At 45.7% G+C, this 22,519-nt stretch overlaps 1 protein-coding gene across 1 annotated transcript in view; it reads left to right on the top strand.

The window, feature by feature from the left end:
* hivep2a (HIVEP zinc finger 2a) overlaps positions 1 to 20,971 on the top strand; it is an 84,338-nt gene extending 63,367 nt beyond the window's left edge. The window contains 18 exon segments of the mRNA XM_070435723.1: positions 664 to 846; positions 9,826 to 9,893; positions 10,004 to 12,996; positions 12,999 to 13,319; positions 13,322 to 13,489; positions 13,492 to 13,602; positions 13,605 to 13,821; positions 13,823 to 13,909; positions 13,911 to 14,117; positions 14,119 to 14,179; positions 14,182 to 14,263; positions 14,266 to 14,318; positions 14,321 to 15,160; positions 15,423 to 15,574; positions 16,399 to 16,574; positions 16,820 to 16,921; positions 17,368 to 18,299; positions 19,056 to 20,971. Of these exon segments, the coding sequence (XP_070291824.1) occupies positions 10,245 to 12,996; positions 12,999 to 13,319; positions 13,322 to 13,489; positions 13,492 to 13,602; positions 13,605 to 13,821; positions 13,823 to 13,909; positions 13,911 to 14,117; positions 14,119 to 14,179; positions 14,182 to 14,263; positions 14,266 to 14,318; positions 14,321 to 15,160; positions 15,423 to 15,574; positions 16,399 to 16,574; positions 16,820 to 16,921; positions 17,368 to 18,299; positions 19,056 to 19,922 (7,128 nt within the window). The 5' untranslated portion in view covers positions 664 to 846; positions 9,826 to 9,893; positions 10,004 to 10,244 and the 3' untranslated portion in view covers positions 19,923 to 20,971.
* The last annotated feature ends 1,548 nt before the right edge of the window (positions 20,972 to 22,519 follow it).

Genomic DNA, 22,519 nt, shown 5'->3' with positions numbered 1-22,519 from the left:
CTGCTGCGCCTTCTTCACAACGCTGTCTGTGTGGGTGGACCAATTCAGTTTGTCCGTGATGTGTACACCGAGGAACTTAAAACTTTCCACCTTCTCCACTACTGACCCGTCGATGTGGATAGGGGGGTGCTCCCTCTGCTGTTTCCTGAAGTCCACAATCATCTCCTTTGTTTTGTTGACGTTGACTTTCTAATGGGAGAGGCTGACGTGGACCTCCTGTAAAATGGCACGTTCTCTTCTATACTTGACGTCAATACACACAACAGTGTGCGGGAGAGAGGGACATAATACAAGGTGTCTGTCCTTGTGTTTGCTTGAATCCGAGAAGGTGTTGTCATCAGTCTGACAGTATGAGACCATACTTCTCTTCCCAGTAGTATATCTGGGATAATGAACTCATCCCTATGACTCGGCAGTATGCCTCAATTGTCTGAGGCCCCCTCTGGGACCGTTTTGGCAGGTGGTGTTCCATTAACCATATGGAGCCCGACCAAAGTGCTGAAACTTTGTTAAATAATAAAAGCAGATTGATAGAGCGACGATAAAATTGGTTTGATTTATTGGCCCATTCCGAACCAGTCCATTGGATTTTCTATGGCAGGTTTTTATTTTTATGACATCAGCAGGTGTATAAATGGTTCTCTTCTTGCTGTTTCTCTCCAGTGGTCTGTGTCATCTCCGCACCCTGGCCAAGGGGTCATCCTGATTTCTGAACCCCCACCCCTCGCCCTCCTCCCACCAGCCTGACCCAGCAACCACCCCCACCTTGCACACAACCAAGCGGACCGAAGACACCTAAACAGTGCCAGACTCAATCACCACCTCAAGTCCTCTGAGATCACGCAGGTGACTGTACACACACACACTCACACACATACACACACACACACTCACGCTCACTCATAACACTCTCACACACACACACACACACACACACACACACACACACACACACACACACACACACACACACAGGAGTCAGGAGTGCATGTGTTTAGAATGGAAATAAGGGGAATGTTGGGAACAGACCTTGTCTCAGTGAGCCTCACATCTGGAARGGGKKKRKKKTWRSYTTMRSYKSSWKSYWRSMRRWKGGRRWWWAAARGACAGGCCTGATGCTATCTGATCTACAGGCTGTGGTTGACTCATGATAAAGGTGATACAAATATTGCTTATGATTTACTGGCTGTTCAATAGGCGAGTATAAGTACAGAAGAACATTTGGGACTTTGCAGTACCACCAGGAAGCAGACAATGTGTTTTGTTTATTTCTCAATTATGTGTTTATTAACAATTGGTTATGGCAGTGTGTTTATCTGGTCAGTGGTCCTCTCTACCCTACTCCCCACTGAATTGCCATCTAATGCCCTGAATTATTCTGTCACCTTTCATCTAGATCATATTCCACCTGTCATACCTCCTCCCGCTCACACCTCTCCTCTCCTTCTTCTCCTCTCTCCTCTCCTCTGTCTACCTCCTCTCCCTCACCTCTCCTCTCCCTCATCTTTCCTCTCCCTCCTCTCTCCTCTCTCCTCTCCCCTCTCCCTTTTCTGACAGGAGCTCCTCTGTTTACTACTATGTTGGTTCATCTGAATGAACTCCGTGGTGTAGCTAGCTATTTCTTCAGGGAAGGGAAACCCATTAGACTAGCCCATTCACTCCCATACACTTGGTAACATTTGTGCTAGATATCCCGATGTGTACATTGCCATGAGTCTGAACTACGGATCCTTGCTGTGTGCAAGTATTATCCCTTTACAGTGTTGTCTATGGTAGACAGTGTCAGTGGGTTAGACACCCGGCCCATGATGGTATACTCCCCATAAGCAGGGCTGTTGACTTTGGACAGTGACTAGTGTAATTGATTTGGTCTAGGGTTCGACCCTGGTTGGACCAGGCAGGGAGGCACATTGGTGGCAGATGTTTGAGTTTGTCCTCCTCTCATCCACCAGTTTCATCCACCAGGATCACAGCCTCCCCTTCTTGTTTTGCCTTCAACTTGTCTTTATAGAGCCCGCAGCAGTTTAAATACTTGGAGGTTATGAGGTATACTGTTCCACTGGATTTACCCAGCGTCATAGTAAAATACCCTGTTTGATATATAGTACAATACCCTGTTTGATATATATAGTACAATACCCTGTTTGATATATAGTACAACACCCTGTTTGATATCTTGGTGTCCACATGGTGTGCAGTATATATTAGGAATAGAATACCTCAACTTTGAGAGCTGGGAGGGATCTGTGTGGGGGAGGAGGGTTCTGTGTGGGGGAGGAGGGGTATGTTGATGGGGAGGAAGGGGGGACATGGAGGGTAGTGAAAGCTTACTTGTTCAATGTCACGTGATGAGCTTCCAGGCTTAGTTAAGCCTGTGTTAATCCTCCATCCAAGATAGTCACAGCTGAAATGTCCGTCAGGAAGCGTCCTTCTTTCCTACGGCTACCTGGTTTTAAAGGTTAACTGCTGGTTGCCCATTTTATGTTGATATAAAGTTCAGCATACCTCATGAAGTTCTACTGTAGGTGAAAAGACGGTGGGCTTCCATTGAAGCATGGTGTTGTACGTGAGGAAGACAATTAATCAGTACCATTCCAGCTGCTTCCTGTCATTTCTGCAAAATGTTGTGGAAAATGTAATGAAGGCTAGCTCGGTAATGGTTTCAAGCTTACCCGGTGGAACTTACCCGGTGGAAAATATGACCGTCTTTCCATAGACAATTAAGACCGACATGAAGCCCTTTTTCTTTTTTTATCTTGGACTTTTTTCTTCATTCTCCTTCTTTTTCCTTCCCGAGAAGGGATGTGATGTGTTTCATCCAGGGCTAAATGGAAACATGTACATTAAACGTCTACAGCTGTGGAGCATGAATTAACTAGGGATACTTGGTTCTGCTGCTTAGCTGAAGAAATCCCATAACTGCACCTCCAACAACATAGAGAGTCAAAGCTGGGTCACATGGTTTATCCCGCGATGCACGCAGCATGCATGTTTAGCCGTTACCACCTCCAGGAGAAAAATCCTAAAACCTGGCTGCATGCTGCTGTCTTTTTGTTTTTGCTCTTTCCAGCATTGCAGCAGTCCGCAAAAATGCCTGTTGGAGCGTCTCAGAGCAGAGGGCCGGTACACAGACACAGCGAGAGGTGTTTTCCTCTATGCCGTTTTCAATTACCCAGCCCTGTCCCACAGTTGGTCTACGAGAGAGTCCCACAGTCCCTCCCTCCCTTCCCCTCCCTCCCTCCCCAGGACCTTAGCATGGCGACACTTACCCCTTCTCCCCTTTGTCTGTGTCCGTCTGGCCACTTGTTTCATTGGTAACTGTATATCAGGCTGGGGACACTAGCGGGGCCGCCAGAGTGTCAGTTGTATTAAGCATGACCTCATGTTGAAAGGAGCTGATTCTCCCTCTCTAAATGGCTCTCAGCCTGCGGGGCCCCTGCCCGGCCTTTTGGCTCGACACCCCAATCACTATGCTCAGACCACTGAACTCTCCCAGCACCCCATATTAGGCCTCTCACTGATAGAGGAGGATGAGGAGAGAAAGAGAGGGAGAGAGAGAAAGAGAGTGAGGAGGAAAATTGTGTTGCTGGTTGTGTTGTGTGTGTGGTGTGTGTGTGTGTGTGTGTGTGTGTGTGTGTGTGTGTGGTGTTGTGTGTGTGTGTGTGTGTGTGTGTGTGTGGTGTGTGTGTGTGTGTGTGTGTGTGTGTGTGTGTGTGTGTGTGTGTGTGTGTGTGTGTGTGTGTGTGTGTGTGTGTGTGTGGTTGTGTGTCGGCTCATGGACTGGCTTGTCTGGGGAAATGATGTCACGCTCTGTCCCCTATCAAGCTGTACAAAGTCCACAGACGATTCTAGGCTAATTCATCTTCAAGATAAGGCGTTGGGCTGGTGGCATGGCCAAACAGGTTGCACTGTACATATACCCCTTAAGCTTCTTCTGCACTTACAACCAACACACATAATACTGGACTCTCAGAGTATGAACAGCATCTTCTCTGTGTTGTAGTCCTTTACCCAACACCAACAGACAGCTGCGGTATTGTAGTCCTTTACCCAACACCTACAGATAGCTCTGTATTGTAGTCCTTTACCCAACACCAACAGACAGTTCTGTATTGTAGTCCTTTACCCAACACCAACAGACAGCTCGGTATTGTAGTCCTTTACCCAACACCAACAGACAGCTCTGTATTGTAGTCCTTTACCCAACACCAACAGACAGCTCTGTATTGTAGTCCTTTACCCAACACCTACAGACAGCTCGGTATTGTAGTCCTTTACTCAACACCAACAGACAGCTCGGCATTGTAGTCCTTTACCCAACACCAACAGACAGCTCTGCTCCTGGTCTCTAGAACTTACTAATGTCCTCTGGGAGAGAGCCAGGGAGAGGTCAGATCAGACACTGGATGGATGCACCAATCAAAAGCTCATAAACAAATGAGCAAACGGTGTCTTTGGGGCAAGTGTCTTTGAGGTGAGGTGTGTGCTGTTGGCCTGAGTGCCTGACTAGCTCCGCACCATGGACAGAGATAGTGTTTATAGCCGGTGCTCCTACTGTAGATGACTTGTTCATAATGGCCCAGCATTCTTGGATGAGCAGATAACATTCATCACAATCAGCAGTAACATCATCAGGCATGGGGGCTGATATCCATGTCTTATTTAATGGCCGGTGTCATGGCCCAGTCAAGATTTGGCACACAGCAATTTGTTAAGAGACAACCCAGCGTGTCGATATGTTTAGAATTTGTTGCAGATGGATGATGTTTACTCGTTCAATGCCAAATGTGTTTGTGGTATCTCATAACAACAACGCCAAATAGAAGCAAGAATTTCCACCTGGCCTATCAGAGGTAAAGGTGGAACTACTATCATATTGCTTGTACCTATTGCAGGGCTGCGCACAGTTCACACATCCATTTAGGGTGTGGTTTGCTATGCCTATTGAACGGCCATCTTCCTACTCTCACCCCACACAGACGGAGAGTCGAGGTGACCCGAGCGGAGCGAGCGACCAGCCCCCTAGCCGCCTTGTGTAACCAGCCTCTTTCGTAACGCCAATTCATAAGTTTGGTCACCCTGCTGCATAGCATTCAGGCTTGTTCCTCCCACACAGGAAGTGTCACCCACACTCCTCACCTCAGCCAGTCTGAATGAGACTAGTCGAAACCTCTCACCTACGCAGAGCGCAGCTCTCTCTTTTCACCACTCACACACACACACACATCCTCTACGTTAAAAATATCCCCTCCCATCCTATTCAACTGCCTAGCTTAACCTCCTACTTGCTGCTGGAAATACAGACCTGGATTTGACAGGATGGATGACTAGGATTCTTGTCTGAATCCTGTACCTAGTAGTTTAATCAGTACGGAGTTTGTCCCGAAACAAAATATCCATCCCATCATGCCATAAACATTGCCCATTCACACATACCATTCTATACATTTCTATAATACACTGTACACTGTAGTTGTAATTTTAGTATTGCTCTGTGAGGCCAAACTGGCTCTGCTGACCATCGATGGATGGTCTCTCTCCCTCTCCCCTGGTTTTTCAGCCTGTTGAGTTCTGCCTCTTCACAGTCTCAGACTGCAGTATCTCCCAGCTGCAGTCTCGCCCAGCTCCAGGCTGTGCTTCATCTTTGGGCTCCTAATGAGGAGTCAATATGACACTCTGTGGGGCTGACTTGCAAACAGCCTGGGTGATACATCCACAGAACCTGCTTACAGGGGATAAAATCACACCCCAAACCTGCTGGCTGTGCAAATGGTGCTGTCACGTGCTGTCAAATCCCAAGCTGCTGGGAGTTAAGTTTAAGTGTGAAAATAGTTATTGCTGGGATTTCAATAAGATTCAGGGATATTTTCTGTTTCAAAGATTTTTTCCGTGGCGGGCCGAGGAGCCTTTATTTATAGTACATTGTTTTGCTGATGTTTGTATTCCATTCTATTTTAGCCATGGTCAATATGAAATATGTTGATACATGATACAGACTGGTGAAGACCATACAAGCTACTTTTTTTCACCTTTAGAGCCACAAATGAACCTGCAATTGAACAGAACCGAGAAGTGTGTCCAAGACCGCATCATTAATACAGTTGATTCAGTCCTTTCAATAGTCACACGAACATGTGTGCTCTATCAATGATGTACATGCAGTCCATTTGAGAAGCAAGTGATTCTGAATATAGCACATTGTGAATAATTCCCTGAACCCGTTCAGGTGAAAGGCAATGTTGAGCCAGATGTGCCTAAAACACACAATACTTTATTGTAGGACCCTTGCTTCAATCTATTTTCAGAGCCCTTTCACATTTTCCCTAGCTAGCAGTTGATAAAGCCAGTTGGAGCTGTTAAAGTTGCCTCCATCCCTAATGAGCTGGATAGCTGGAACAAAGACCACAGCACACCGACCCAGCTCCCCTCTCATTCCCACTGTAAGGAAAGATACAGAAACGATAGCATGCAGATATGTATGGGTTTCTATGCCAGTTCTATCTTCCCATAAAAGCCAGAGGAAAAAAACAAAGAAAGAAAATGAAACAAGCCAACACACAGATAAATAAATAAGAGCTTTCAGTTGGGGGTCCCATTAGACCTCCTGAGGCTGAGGCACTGACCATGATGCACTCCTAGGCAGGACTACCATAAACTCTGTAATTACTGAATGGAAACAATTAGCAATGCCTTGAATTATTCAGAGTCTGCCCTGGAAAGTACAAGAAACTGTGCCTGTTTCTGCTCAGGGAAATCAGAAACGGCCTGTGTGTGCCTGCCTACATCGCTGTTGTGAATGTGATGTCACCAGGAGGACAAACAAAAGGGGGTAACCGGAGCCCTAAAAACACGCCACCGCGACCGCACGCTGGTGGGTGAGTCACGGTCAACCCCACAGACGGACCACTGAGTTAGGCCACTGTGCTAATCGAATGGCCCTCTGGTTTAAGAGAGAACCAAAGCACACAGGCGTCTGCCCATGTGACTAACCTTTGTTTCTAGAGGAATTAGACCAACAGAACTGTGTACACACATTTTTGAATTGCAAAACTCTGTTAGAGAGATTGGACTGGAACCAGATGAGGTTGATTGAATTGTCTCTATTGGTTTTATACCATGTAATGCTGGCAGGTCTAAAACAGCCGAGCAGTCGATAATAACAGTGTTAAAGACTTATTAAGACTTTTATTTACACTATTTTGTTTGTGTATTTATTTACAGTGCTCGTGTCCTGCATTGAACTTTTGGTTGGACAGTGAGAAATATGGTTCATGGTTCATTTTAACTTCAGATGTTGGTATTTAAGGGAGGGAAAAAAAGAACGGGATTCACTCTATTCTCTATTTCAGTGTTGAAAGGAATTCCAAGCACTTCAAATTGGTATGTGGCATCTTGGCTGGCCAAATGGTTTAAGGATAACTATGGCTGCCACACATAGGTGATTGACACACAAAATAACAAAACATTCTACAATCCTCTCTCCTGAATCTGCCTGCCCAGAAAACGCTCAATACCTAATCCCTGCTTTGGAAAGAGGATGTATTCTGCTAGAGTTAAAGGGCCTCTGTAAGGTTGATCTTTTCCTACCCACAATTGAGATGTGCGTCAGTGTATAGGGCATGGCACTGCCCCAGGCTAGCAGCCTCCTACACTCCCCGTAGATCCCCAGTCAGAAGCCAGAACTGGGCCGAAGGTGGGCAGAGGCTCTCTCTCAGCGTTCTGTCCTCCCCCATTATGCATACCTCCAGGGGAGGAGGGGTTGATGGAGGTATATGTAGTGCATGGCTTGATGTGTGTGTGTGCTCGTGAATGCGTGCAGAAACTTACTGTAGGGGTCGGTGTACTGTATAATAAAAATGTCTGCCTTATCAGGGGCACCAGTTGTTGGCAGAGGGCCATCATATCAGACGATGTACTGTTGGATTATGGAGATGTTACATCAAATGCTTGAATCATCCAGTGGAGTGTTTCTGTTTATATCTTTGAGGATGTTCCGTTTCTATAGAGCGAAGTGTCCCTGACACACTCTGCCTCTGTCACTGTCCCACGCACACTTCCTCCAGGTACTCCACTTGAAAAGGATGCCAATGAATATTCTCACCCACACTCAATCAGAAAATAGGACAGGGTTTTTAGTTGGGATGAATAGCACTTTATATAACCCATTCAAATACTTTTTCTTTGATTTACAAAATAGTAAGCTTATGCTTCCGCACCATGGTAGCAGATCTGTATAGATTAACAAGAGATACTTTTCTGTTTATCAGCATTGCATCCACATCCCTGGGGCCCAGCAGCAGAGCTAGAAAGATTCATTAAAGGGAGGAGATGCTCCCAATTGTGGAGAGGGGAGAGGGGAGAGAGGAGAGGGGAGAAGGGGCGAGGGGTGTGCCAACGTGGCTGCCATTAGGTGTGATATATGAAACTGACTCCAGCTTAGACAGATTGCCCTTTTCCACTCAGTGATAGGTTTGCTCTGGTATCATGACACCCAATTGCGTCAGTTGACCCTTATTTCACAAAATACTAGCAATTGAGAACATATTTTGTTAAAATAAGCTAGGAGGAGTTAAGAGGCAGGTACAAGTACTTTAGGTTTAGACATCTTTGTTATTTATTATTCCTCTCTGAATATCTCTCTCAGAATGTATCTATATCTACGTTATCTTTACAAAGCTGTCAATCAATCACATTTCATTAAGTTGGTATCAACAACTGTTCATGCAGGTGTGTTTCAATTGAGACAACTTTCTGTATTTTCCTATTTTTAAACGTAGCAAAACATGGCTGTTTTGAAACATACACATTTGGCTTTTGATTTAATTTAAACATATACAGGTGTTTAACGATATTGTTGGTGCTATTTACAGAAAGGGGATCTGGCCTGTAACAAACCTCCATCCAACCACTTATATTGTAGTTGCGAAACTGTAGTTGCGAAACTCGGGCTTCCACAGAGGGTTTATGGTATGTCCAGAGGGGTATACTAGAAAGCAGGATCAGAAATGACGGTTGATTTTATGGTTCATTAAAAAAGTTAAAGTTAGATATGCTTTTTTGTTTGTTGAATCAATTAGACCATGCCGATTTCAATCTTCTTTAAAAAAAAAATAAAAAAATCCAAAGTTAGCTGGCTAACTCCTTGAACCTGCTTTGTAGTTTACCCCTCTGGTGTTTGCACACATTCCTTTTGTGTAACAGCATTGAAGAGAATGAAAACAAAAACGGACCAAAAGTAAATATTTCCGGTGCTAAAAATACCAGTGGTTTTCTGCCGGGCTATTTTTAGTTCTCACGTTGGCCTCCAGACACCCGCGTCACACAGCTTTCGTGCTCTTACCCCAGCAGCGCCAGAGCAAAGGGGGCCTTGTGTGTGTGTGTCTGTCGCAATCAGAGAAAAAAAACTGAAATCAGGAAATACACAGCATAGACTTGTAGGTTCAGCATGTTAGCCTCAGAAACTGGGGTTCATTCTATATTCAGGTGTTGGTGTGGTTTCTGTACGTTAACACTCGGAAATAGAACCACAAATGTTTATTTATAGTTTCTGTGTCTTTTAGGAACTACGTGGGTCTATTTGGTACTGATGACTCACTGTTAGCAAGAGGGGGTGGTTCAGTTTGAAACTACACTCAGTCAACTTCAGTCTGGTTTAGCACTGTACTCTTTGTACTACATGCCACTGTACATGAGAATATAGATGACCGAACTGGGATTCATTTATTTGAAAATGGAGGAAAATCCTAGAGACATAAGTTATTAACAGTGACTTCTCAGTGAGTGTTTTGTTTCAATCACTGAATTCTTTCTCTCTCCTCTCTCCAGGTCTTAAGTGAAGATTCTTTTGGAAGTTGTAAAAAGAGAGAAATCAACAAGCACTTTTTTTAAGACCGGTAAGTGTTCAATAATAAATATGTACCCAATCAGGATTTTTAAGATCATGTCTTATTTTACTGTACATGGCATTTATATATATATATATATATTCTGTTTACGTTTTCAGATCAAGAAAAGATCTTCATACATTTAATGAATTGGACAGAAAATTGGAGGGATGTTAGCAAGTCTACAGTATGATTGACAGAAAGAAAGTGTTCTGATGCAGACGATAGAGGATCTTCGTGACTCAAATGTGGAACAACCCAACAACTTCAGCAATGGAAGGCCCCTTTGTTTAAGAGCTCCATGTGTGACAGCATCTGACATTTGACCTTTGAGAAACCCAACTGACGTCTAGAGGGACAATGGAGTCACGTGAATCTGCTGCTGGACCAAAATGCACCAAGGATCCCCGGGAGAAGCTACAAAGGAAGTGGGTCTCTGAGCCCTCAGCTGGCACAAAAAGAAGCACTTTCGCTGACCCGGAGGAAAAGAGGCACTCGCATCGCGAAAGCCTTCAAAGTGGTGCCAGTGGCAGCAATATTACTGGCTCAGCACGAAAGTATGGCTCTGGGAAGCTGCTATCAACTGCAATGGTTCAGTCATCTCAAGATAGTCAGTACGCACAGGCTTTCCCTCGTACTTACTCCTACCAGCTACCACAACCGTACCCACAACAGCCCATGCAAGAGCGCTTCCTGTCCGGAGCCAAGCCACAGCCCGGTCTGGAGGCCCATGCCTGGCCTTTCGCTGGACAGCTCCCTTCCGACGACATATTCCCTGGACACTCCCGTGCCCATGGAGTTTTCCCTCGTCAGAAATCTCCCAGTTTACCCAGTTCTTTTGGCCAGTATTCCCAGTCAGGGCCGGAGCCACCAGAGGAGGGATACAAGAAGGAGCAGAAACCCAAGAAGCCAGGGAAGTACATCTGCCACTACTGTGGAAGGGCTTGTGCTAAACCCAGCGTGCTGAAGAAGCACATTCGTTCACACACTGGAGAACGCCCCTACCCTTGTGTCCCCTGCGGGTTCTCCTTTAAAACCAAGAGTAATTTGTACAAACACAGGAAATCTCATGCCCATGCCATCAAAGCAGGACTAGTCCCATTCTCCGAACTGGCAGTTTCACGCACAGACATGGATCAGGCGTCCTCAGTGGGAGAGACGGAAGTACACTCAGACGGTGAACAGAGCACAGACACCGACGAGGAGACTGCAGAGGCCTCCATGTTTATGGACAAAGGCAGCCCCATTCCCCAGATATCATTTGACATGGACAAAAGCACAATGGAGAAGGGTAGGGAGCCGGCATATGCTGACTCAGCTGAGGAGCTAGCTATGGCTTCCATGAAAGTGCCTATCCTAATTGTCCCAAAACAAGGGGTCCCACCAACAGCATTGGAGTGCCCCCCATTCACGGATCTCAAGGCTTCTCACATCAGCTCCCAGGTTGGCCGCATGGATGACTCTCCCACTATCAAACAGAGACTGGCTCTGAGACTGACAGAGAAGAAGGGATCACAGGACTCAGACCAGCAGTCCCAGCAGTCCCTGAACCTTCTGAGTCCACACAGCAAAGGCAGCACAGACTCAGGCTACTTCTCCCGTTCAGAGAGTGCAGAGCAACAGATCAGCCCTCCCAACACAAACGCAAAGTCCTACGAGGAGATCATGTTTGGTCGGACTTGGTATTACAAACCTAACTCTGCTAGATCTAGACAATCCATTGCAGTAGGCATGGCCACTGTTGGCCAAGACACTAACATAGTAATGGGGAAGATATCTGAGGATCATATTTTTTTCCGAAATGATAGCGGTGAAGTGCAACTATTAGCAGGTGTTGACCCTAAGCAGTATCCCACAGGCCCTTGCCAAAGCAACACAGGTCTACTAGAGACTCCTTCTGATTCAGGGACACTCATTAGGAGTAACTCAATGCCAACATCCTCCCCGACCAACCTCAACGTCCCACCGGGGATAAGAGTGAGCCACTCCTTTGATGAGATGATGACCTCTGATGATGTCTTCTACCCGGGTGCTGCCAGTCTGAGGAGGCTTAGGAGACAGGCCGCTTTTGAGCATTCAGCACATGAAGGGCATGGCGACTATGAAACCTATGGACACGTTCCCAAGAACGCAGCCCCATCCGTGGGATTAAAGCTAGGGGAGCGCAGTCCTGTGGTGCCAGAGCATACAGCATACAGCCCATATGGTACTAAAGTGGGAATGACAGAGATTGCCACTCGTAAACGCAGGAAGGAAAAGAGTGTAGGAGATGAGGAGGATGGCCCTGTCCAGTACGACAGTAGTTGTAGTGGCTCAGTAGATATGGTCAGAGATTATGATTCAAAACAAGGTAGTCAAGAGGGTTCAAGGGGGACACCTACTGGAAAGGGATCCATGGGATCTATGTACAGTGCACATAGCCAATCAGACAGTTTTGAAACATGCTGTAGTAGCATGTGCTCAGAGGACGTAGTGCTAGTCCCAGACTCTGACAGAAAGGCAGCTGGCAATGTTATATCTGTCATTCAGCACACCAACTCACTCAGTAGGCCAAACTCCTTTGAGAAGTCAGAGTCCTTCGAGCACCCAGCCTACCTGCAAGATAAACCCTCCAGCCAATATTCAGAGCAGTCAGATACAGAGAACATAGAGGATGTGCAGAGCCCAGAGTTTATGCTGAGGTCTGAGAGCATGGAGCAGCAGCAGCAAAGCAACAGTGATTTAGTTTCATCCAACCAGCCCTGTCACATGCCCCCCAAACTGGTRCGTCAGCCTAACATCCAAGTGCCTGAAATCAGGGTGACAGAGGAGCCAGATAAACCAGAGAAAGAGCCTGATGTACCGACCAAGGAGCCGGAGAAGCACGTTGAAGARTTCCAGTGGCCCCAGAGGAGTGAGACACTGTCCCAGCTCCCTGCGGAGAAGCTGCCTCCTAAGAAGAAGCGTCTGCGTCTGGCAGACCTGGAGCACTCCTCTGGGGAGTCCAGCTTTGAGTCCTGCACCAGCCTGTCCAGGAGCCCCAGGCGAGAGCGCAACCTGTCCCACAGCTCCACTTCTCTATGTCTTTGACAGGAAGAGAGCCTAAGTCTGTGTCACCCCAAGCAGGATGACTTTGGCACAGCAGTCTGAGTACAGGGCAACTCTCTCACATCCCCGGCCATCACCAGCAGAGGGAGATGCGACGTCCTCATCAGAACAGGCTCCCGCGCTCTGCCACCGAGATCCCAGAGATCCGTAGCAAGTCCTTCGACTATGGCAGCCTCTCAACATCATCCAGACAGGGAGAGTTACTCCAGTGCATCAGCCATGAAAGATCGAGACGGGGCTACCTAGTAAGGCAGGCATCCCTCAGTGTTTACCCTGAGACTGTGGTGCATGAGCAAGGTGGTCTCGAAATTACTGTCAAGCAAGAGCACTCGGACCATGGACCCTCATCTTGGCAGAGCCCCCATCCTCTCAAAGTTCTCTCGGTGCATCAGCCAGCGAAGTAGCAAGACCCAAGAGAGGGTCACATCATCATCTTCTGCAACAGAGCATTAGTGAGGACAGCCAGGACGACCCACCACTGTTCCAGAAGTCATCTCGTCTGCCAAGTCAACAGTCATCAGAGGAGAGCATCCAGGTCACGAGCTCATGAGCAAGGAAACGATGCAATACTCCTCACTCCAGAACAGCTTGGCTTCACTGCCTTTCCTGCCATGTCAGCCGGGTCTGTTCTGGCATCCCGATCCACACAGAGACACAAGCAGCATCTGGCATTCCAGCCACACCAGTTACAGAAACTACATATCAGACAGCCTAGTCTACCACACATGATCCAGAAATCCAACCCACCTTCTAATCAGCTACAGCAGATTCAGGAGCAATGCGATGCAAAAGCTGACGGTGCTATCAGTCAGAGCTATCAGTATCCCTCTAGAGCTCCCCCCAGGCCCAGCATTACGGTCTCTACCGTCTAAAGTGACCCTCACTGAGAGCACGGTGCTCCTGCAACAGGTCCAGCCAATCTTCGCCACTCAGAATGCGGTTCACAGTCATCCTCCCAGGTATGCTAGTCCCCGTTAGGATACAGACTCAAGTGCCATCTTACGGAAGTGTTATGTACACAAGTGTTTCACAACTCTTAGCTAACCATGGCCAGAGCACTTATTCAGCAAGAGTCATATGCTCAGAGAGTGTATCATCTATTCACTCACAGGTGGCACTGTTTCAAAGCAAGGCGTTGGCTTCAATTTATCTCAGATCCTGGTCAGCCTGAGGGAGCTCTACGTTATCCACTGTGGAATATTCCGATCTGAACACTGAACACGGGAGACTGAACACGGGAATTCCGCTGTCGTTGACATCAGGAACCATCTCCACCACGGATGCGTCCTCCAGTATTGGGGAAGCAAGCGGATGCTATCACCAGCCAGTAGCCTGGAACTCTTTATTCAGAGACCAAACAGCAGAAACGGGTCAAGGAGGAGAAGATGTACGGTCAGATTGTAAAGGAGCTGAGCGCTGTCGAGCTGAGTGCTTCGAAAGACAGCGGCAATTTATCAACGCGTGCCCCTCTGAAGAGCGAGGGTTCAATGGACGATCAGGAGAGGATGTCCTCCTCCCCACCAGCAGACTTCCCCTCCACCAAAATCCCAGTGCGTTCCAACGCACCTCACATACCTGATGTGCCACCAGCTGACAGCTTCACTCCCCCTCTGCAAATCGTGACGGACTTCCCTGGTGGCAGAGAGTCCCCAGAGGAGCTGGACGTAGATGACTCCACCCCAGAGGCTAGCTGCAGCCCACAGTTCATGGTCTCCTCCAGTGACACTCCAGAGGCTAGCTGCAGCCCACAGTTCATGGTCTCCTCCAGTGACACTCCAGAGGAAGCCAAGCCACTCATGGGCAGCAAGATCCCTGTCAACATGCTGGTGCAGCTGGCTGCCAATCAGAGTGGGGGTGCTGCTGGAAGCACTCTAATGCTCACAGATCTGGCAGACGTTCAGCAGTTCTTTCAGTTCCCCAGTCTTCGCACGACAACCAGTGTCAGCTGGTGCTTCCTGAATTACACCAAGCCAAACAACGCTCAGACGACTCCACTGACTTCTGTCTACGGCTCCTGGTGCGTCAGCTCTTACAACCCTAACCCTCTCAGTCTCAGCACCAAGTCTACTCTGGCACTGCTCTGCTCCAAGCAGAGGAAGAACACAGAAACCTACACGATGGCTGCTATGTATCAACCCAGGACTGGAAAACTTGTGTCCTCTCTTGCTTGGAAGCAGAAGTTTGAACAGGTAATTACACGTCACATACAGCATGCCATCATATTCATAGTTAATGTATTTATTGGTTAATGGGTGGTTAACGGTTTGTTACTAAATAAGTATTCAAGGTTTAGAATTTGCATGCTTTAGAGAATTTGAAATCTCCTACAATATTAAAAACCAATCTGGGATAAAAGTCTATTTTGAAGCCAACATTCCAGTACATCTGCCATCGTGTTTTTGTGTGTTTGTGAGGATTTAACTGAGTGTTATGCATGTTTTTCACTTGCAGATGAAGCCAGAGCTCATGCAGCTAGATGTGAGCAAATATGGGAAGAAAATCAAGGGGCTGAGCTCCAGGGAACGAGTCAAGGAGGACCACGGAGAGAAGGAGGCCTCCTCAAAGCAGGCTGAGCCCACTCGCATCAAAATCTTTGAAGGAGGGTATGTGAAGATGGCTGCCATTAGCCATTAAAATTTTATTGAAAGCTTTTTAATATCAGTGTGGCACCTTCTCGAGACGGCTGCCTAAATTTGTATATTGTTGTGACTTTTACACAAAATGTACAGTAGAAGATGAACAGCGCTTTATTTATTGCCTGGTGGCTGAAACCACTTCTTAAGAGATTATATTATTTGAAAATGGTAATACAATGACTGTGATAACTGGAAATTAAGTATTACTTGATTTTTTTTAAATTACTTCACATTTTTAATTACTTCACATTTATGGACTTGAGGGTGTTTTCTGTAGAAATTTGATAGATAAAAAAACATGATGGATTTTTCAGATGGATTTTAAATGTGGTTGAAAGGAGTTACTAGTATAGGCTACTGTTTTTATAKAAATATAGTAGAGCAAAGTTTTGTTGTTTAACAGCCGTGGTATTATTGACTACTGTGCATGAGGCTACTGTAACATTTTGCTTCAGTGCAAGCAAAACATAGATTTCCAAATTCGTTTTTCAATCATCTGAAATGTTTTCAAAATCACATATCTGGAATGTCTCTTTTATGATATTACCATGTACAGTGAGAAAAAATTATAAGAATTCCATTTCATAAATGGGAACAGCTGTACAAATATCTCTGACCAATACCCAGTTGAATTTGGCACCAGAATAATTTTCTCTAAGCAGTATAAGGCAAACTTTCCCAATGTAAAGTGGTCTGTTTGATGTATTGGATATATGCCCCCTTAACACATGCATTGATATACTCAACATCCTCCAATAACGTTGAAAAATCTGGTCTTCTTATGATTTCAGGTACAAATCCAATGAAGACTATGTTTACGTGCGGGGTAGAGGAAGAGGGAAGTACATATGTGAAGAGTGTGGAATTCGTTGTAAGAAGCCAAGCATGCTGAAGAAACATATCCGCACACACACCGATGTCAGGCCATATGTCTGCAAGTTCTGCAACTTTGCTTTTAAAACTAAAGGTGGGTTTCCTTCTTCCACTTCATATAACCAGATATATACAAATGTACACCTTTCCTCTCAAGTAATTTAACCTGATAGTTCAAACATAAACAGTGTTCACACTGGAAAATGATTTATGTAGAACTGCAAATATAGACTTCGGTTTACATTGCATTAGGAGAGTGGCAAGGTTCTCTCTCTGCTTCAGTAACGTTCTATGCTGCTTCCAGTAAGACTTTTTAAAAGTTGTAAACTCTTGTTTCAGGAAACCTGACAAAACACATGAAGTCGAAAGCCCACATGAAGAAGTGCTTGGAACTCGGGGTGTCAGTGACATCTGTGGAGGATGCAGACGCAGAGGAAGCTGGTATGAATCAGACAGACTGACTGAGCACATTGTGTAGAGATGAACCAATATTTCATAAATACTGGGCCCTGTAAATTGCACTGGTGCGGTTCTTGAGGGACAATTATCGTAATGAAAAGCAGGAGCCGCCTCTCTGCCAGGTTTATGTAAAATAACCAACTTTAAGATACACGGTTCACATTTTCCCTGCTTGAATCCCATCATTCTGCATAGAGTATAAAAGAACTCCAGTGACCTATTCAATCCCACTGAAATAAATTGCGGTTGCTGTAAAATATCTGTAAACGCATAAATATAAAAAGTCCTACTGTGTTTTTATATCCCATTTCCTTGTTATGACTGCACTAAATGCCATTTATTTGTCTTGCAGAATAAAGTAGGCTACTGTTATTGCATTTGCATAGCGACTGGATCAACGGTTGATTAACCAATATGTTTATTTTTAGACAATGGCGAGGATGGCCAGAGGGAGTCTGGGAAGATGTTAGGCATTATGGCGGACCACCAGTTCTCAGACGCTGATGATTCTGATGATGACGGGGATGAGGTGGATGATGATGAAGACGATGACGACGATTACGATGGCGACTCCACGCCGAAAACGCGCTCCAGAAGCACTAGCCCTCAGCCCTATGGCATACCGTCTCTCTCCATCACGGCTGTGGCGGCCTCTCAGAACGCCTGCTCCTCAGACCTGCTGGGTCAAGGCTCCAAACCTCCCATCTTCAGCTACTTCACCAGCCTGCCCAGCATCCAGATCACCCAGCTCATGGTGCCCAGCGAGCGTGCAGGCCAGGGCCAGATGGCAGAGTACCAGCGTCTGCTGCAGGGCGCCCTGGGCGAGGACTATAAGAACAGGCTAGACATACCCAGCTCCATGGACAAGGACTTTGGCCTGTCCACAGATCACAGCTTCTCCTCCTTTGACCTGTCCCCGTCTCGCCTCTCCTCTCCAGGCCTGGGGTCCTCCCCTCTCCGAGAGCCCTCCCCCACCACCTCCTCACGCAAGTACCTCTCCCCCCGACGGGACCTGTCCCCCCGTGGCCGCCTGTCACCCCACAGAGAGGTGTCCCCTCTCAGGCACATCTCCCCCAAGAGAGACATCTCCTTCAGGAGGGACCTCTCGCCTCGGAGGGACCTGTCCGCCAGAGGTCACCTCTCGCCCCTGTCCCACGCCGGACGCCCCACGTCACCGGGCAGGGACCTTGCGGGCAGGAGGGAGCTGTCTCCGCGCAGTCACTACCGGGGCATGATCAGACCTGTCTCCCCCAGGAGGGGAATGCACCATCACAGTGCCCCTTGGAGTCTAAGCCAGCACCTAGACTCAGAGATGGTGCCACTGGGCCAGAGCAGTAGGAGCCACTCAGAGATGGAGACGGTAAGTGTTCCAGAACATATTCAACTGTTCTCTTCTATTTTATTCTATTCACACTGCACTTGAGCCTTCATAAACAGCTCCTTACTGACGGTATGTTAACTAATGAATCAATGGTCTCTGCCTTCAACCGTCTTAGAGAGTCTAACTTAAAGTTAAAGTACAATGGACCCATGAAGGACCACCATATAGTGCTACTCTATCTGCAGACATTTCTATTTCTATATATGGCAAATTAAAAATCCCTGGGGAAATAGGTAAAATACCATGCCATCTGGCTTGTTTCCATGGAACTGAGTGATGTAAAGATAAGGCAGCCGTAGCTTGGCTCATCACTCAGTGGTTAATAACTGCTGTTTTTGTTCTTAAGAGTCTTGTTAAACCAGACTTTCCAGGAACCCCAGTTTAAATAAAGCATGACATGGAGCCTGCTTCAGCTGTATCATTTTCAAATATTCATATTTGACTTATTTTTAGCTGGTAATAGTTTTGTCGTGTGTGAGCAGATTTTTCCTACCTTCTCAAAATCCATTACAATCCCTCTTTTCCTCATTCACAGTTTCTCAGTCAGTACGAACCCACATTTTCAAGTGTTAGCACTTTATACATCATTAGGTGTACCACAGTGTAGATGTTTTGCTGCATATAGTTGTGACATTTACTTAGTACTTTCAGAGATCATCTGCATACTAAGATCCACAGACCCTATTGATCTACGGCCACTATACCTTGTACTGAATTCACCTTGTATTGTTTCAGGAGCAGAAGAAAAGTTCCCCTCCCCACAGCAGCCAGGAGTCCCCTCAACCCCACCAGGGCCTGTTCAGCCACCTCCCCCTGCACTCCCAGCAACAGGTCCGCACCTCCTTCCCCATGATCCCCATCGGCGGCATCCAGATGGTTCCCTCCGTGCCCACCTCAGTCACCGGCCTGGCCCACCCCGCCCGCCTCCCCCTGCAGAAGAGCACGTCCGAGGAGTCCAGCACCAGCGAGGTCTCCTTCCACCTGGCCGAGGGAGGAGGAGGGTCCAGGGGTTCCACCGGGTCGTCCGACTCACCCCAGCGCCAGGAGAGGATGGTGTCATCATCCTCTTCCTCTCGGGGGACGCCGGTCCCCTCCCCTGGCCCGTCCTTACCCTGGTCAGGAAGTCGCCAGGACAGCGCAGACATGTCAGACAGCAAGGACATTAAGCAGCAGGAGGAAAGCATACAGACTTGTACCAAAGCTATCGCCTCGCTCCGCATCGCTACAGAACATGACACTCTGGAGAAGGGCATGTTGGTGTGCTCTTCAGACGCCCATCAGAGACACCCCCCCCCACTGCCTCACTCCTCTCACTCCCCTTACCCCAGCCCTCAGGAGAGAGCCTCCAGCAGGATTCAGCACTTTAGTGGCCTAGAGGTTAGGCAGTCCCCGGACGGCCGCTCTGCCTCCCCTCTCCCCCTACACTCCAGCTCCAGCTTGGAGACCTCCCTGCCAGCCACATCAAAGGGCCCGGCGGGTTCCACGGCAGGCCCAGGCCACTGTGCCAAGGAGAGGTCGCCAGGTCAACAGAGCCCAGGGGAAAGACCAGAAAGCACAAAGAGAGGCAAAAATATATTAAAGGATGCCACCGAGAACAGGTGAACATTGTTAAAAAGGGAAGGACGTGCAACGTAAAGACATCAACCCGTACAATTGCGCACACACACACACACACACACACACACACACACACAGAGAGACAGACATTTAAACACACACACACACACAAACAAGTCTTTAAACAAGCAAATTAAGTAGATACTCTGTAGTTTCAATGTATAGCATGCCTTTTATAACCTGGTTTGCTATTTTAACAATTTCTTTCTTATTTAAATTTTCAGAGAATATACATACAGTATGTTAACTTATATATGAGCCTGACCAAATTGATGATGGACTCCAGTCTGGTACTTTTAAATGTACAGATGTGCGTGCCTTTTCTTTACTTTTTGCTTATATTCTTATAAGCATATTAAGCAGGAAGATATGTTAATATATCACGTTTGTGTATCAGCTTTGTAATAAATGCAATTTCTCGTCTTTTTTAGACACTTGAGTCTGAATGATGTGAAGTATCAATATATGTAAGGTTGCACTAAAACTTATTTTTATATGAGTGAAATTAAATGGCTTTTGTGTACAGCAGCAATTCTATAATACTATTTATTGTATCATGTTTCATAAAATGTACATTTTTCTTAATGTTGTGGATGCCTTTTCTATGTAAAGCATGGGTTTTGCTATGGCATAATTAGAGCAAACAATATGTACACTGTAAAATGGCTTTATATGTTAGAAGTATTTATATACACCTAAGTGAATGCACTTTACTTGGAGGTATATACATATGATACAATTTACCAGAATATATATCTAGTATATAAATATATATATATATATATATAGAATATATATGTGCACTTAGGTTTTAGATTGACACCCACATACAGTATGGTAGTTAGTTCTAAATGCTTGGACCTTTTTCTCTCCTGTTCGCTGGATTGGCTACACTAGTTGTGATTTTACATTTTTTACAAAAAGTAGAACTGTTCAGCATTAAGTGAATCAATGTGCATTTATTTTTTGTTTTCATTCAACGCTTACTGAAGTAGTAGTGAAATATTAAAGATAGTTTGATCTTCTGTGAATCACGTTGCTTGAAGTACTTGATTTAATGAGTAGTATGGGGAACATTCCAGCAGATGTAAATATTGAATGCCCATGAATTTGTATACACACACACGCACACACACACACACACACATATACAGACGCACGCACGCACACACGCACGCACAAACACACACACACACACACACACACACACACAGAGATTAGTGAGACACCAGTGTGTTACCTACGAGGAGACCCCAGCAGCTTACACACACACAGTCATACACATTTCTACATGGAAAGAGTTCATTCTGGGCAATGACGTCAGTTCATCAACAAAACAAAATATATTAAATGCTTGTACACACAGATATCCAGAACTCTGAAAAATGCACCTTATGTTTACTACATTTTGGGGGTACTATCCAATAATGCTGTATATCAATTTTGGAACTGGGATTTGGAATCCAGTTGCTTTTAAAAACCTGTTTGTGAATAAASAACCTAAACGAACAGGAGCATTCAGCCAGTCACTCGTGTGTGTATATCTGTATTTTGTATGGTGTGTATAAGATCTGTGTAATTTACTCTTTGGACATTTTTGTCACTAGTCCTTGGTATTCACCTAACTGTATTAACATGTCTTTCAAATCTAAGGTATCAAAGCACAAATCATAGTATAGAAACAAAAAAAAAGAAAAATGTTAAACATACATAAAAAGGGTAACATTGTGATGTTCAGTGGAAAGTACAATATCATGGAAGACCCCAGTTTCAAAAATGAATCACAGTGCAGGTGGAAATAAAACGGATTGTTGTTTTCAAATAAATACCACTACAATAAAATGTCCTCGATGCTTTAATTCTTTCCAAATACTTTTGGGCCTCACTGTATGTGGACACACTTGCAATATCACGTAGGCCTACAGTACATGTCCTACTCTACAGTACATGTCCTTCTTTACAGTACATGTCCTACTTTACAGTACATGTCCTTCTTTACAGTACATGTCCTACTTTACAGGACCATAGGCGCAATAGGAGTCTGCACACAAAACAAGTGTAGGCCTTTGGTAAACCTTTGGTAAACTCAGTTATAGCTCTTCTGTAAAACCGGAAAGAGCTCTCCAGTTGCTAATCTTAGGCTATCACTGTCATACTGCGTAGAACACATAGTTACTTCCCTTTGGTTTAATCCACTCTGACACAACTAGGTTGGTTATTCTCACTAACGTGTTTGTCTTTCAGATCACTTTGAAAGATACTTTGATCTTAGGGGTATTTTAGTCTTGATTAGTTTTGATTTCTTTACTTTGAAAGTAATTCTGTTTACGGAAATTGTCATGGGAATTCTCACCATAGATGATCAGTAACTCAAACCTATTTTGGATTGTCAGATTGTCATCCTCATGAATATTGCAACTGAAAAGAAAATCTTATTTACTCAATAATACATAGTCAAATTCAAGTAATCAAGTGCTACAACACTAAATGGGTATCATTGTAAAAATGTCCGCTAATGGTGTTACACTGATCATGTAGAGATTAACATGTAATACATATTGCTATTCAGGTAGAATGTTTAA

Source organism: Salvelinus sp. IW2-2015, linkage group LG28, assembly GCF_002910315.2.
Source record: "Salvelinus sp. IW2-2015 linkage group LG28, ASM291031v2, whole genome shotgun sequence".
NCBI classification, from domain to species: Eukaryota; Metazoa; Chordata; class Actinopteri; order Salmoniformes; family Salmonidae; genus Salvelinus; species Salvelinus sp. IW2-2015.
Note: the sequence above shows the minus strand (reverse complement) of the source record. Positions and strands in the feature narration are given on the sequence as shown.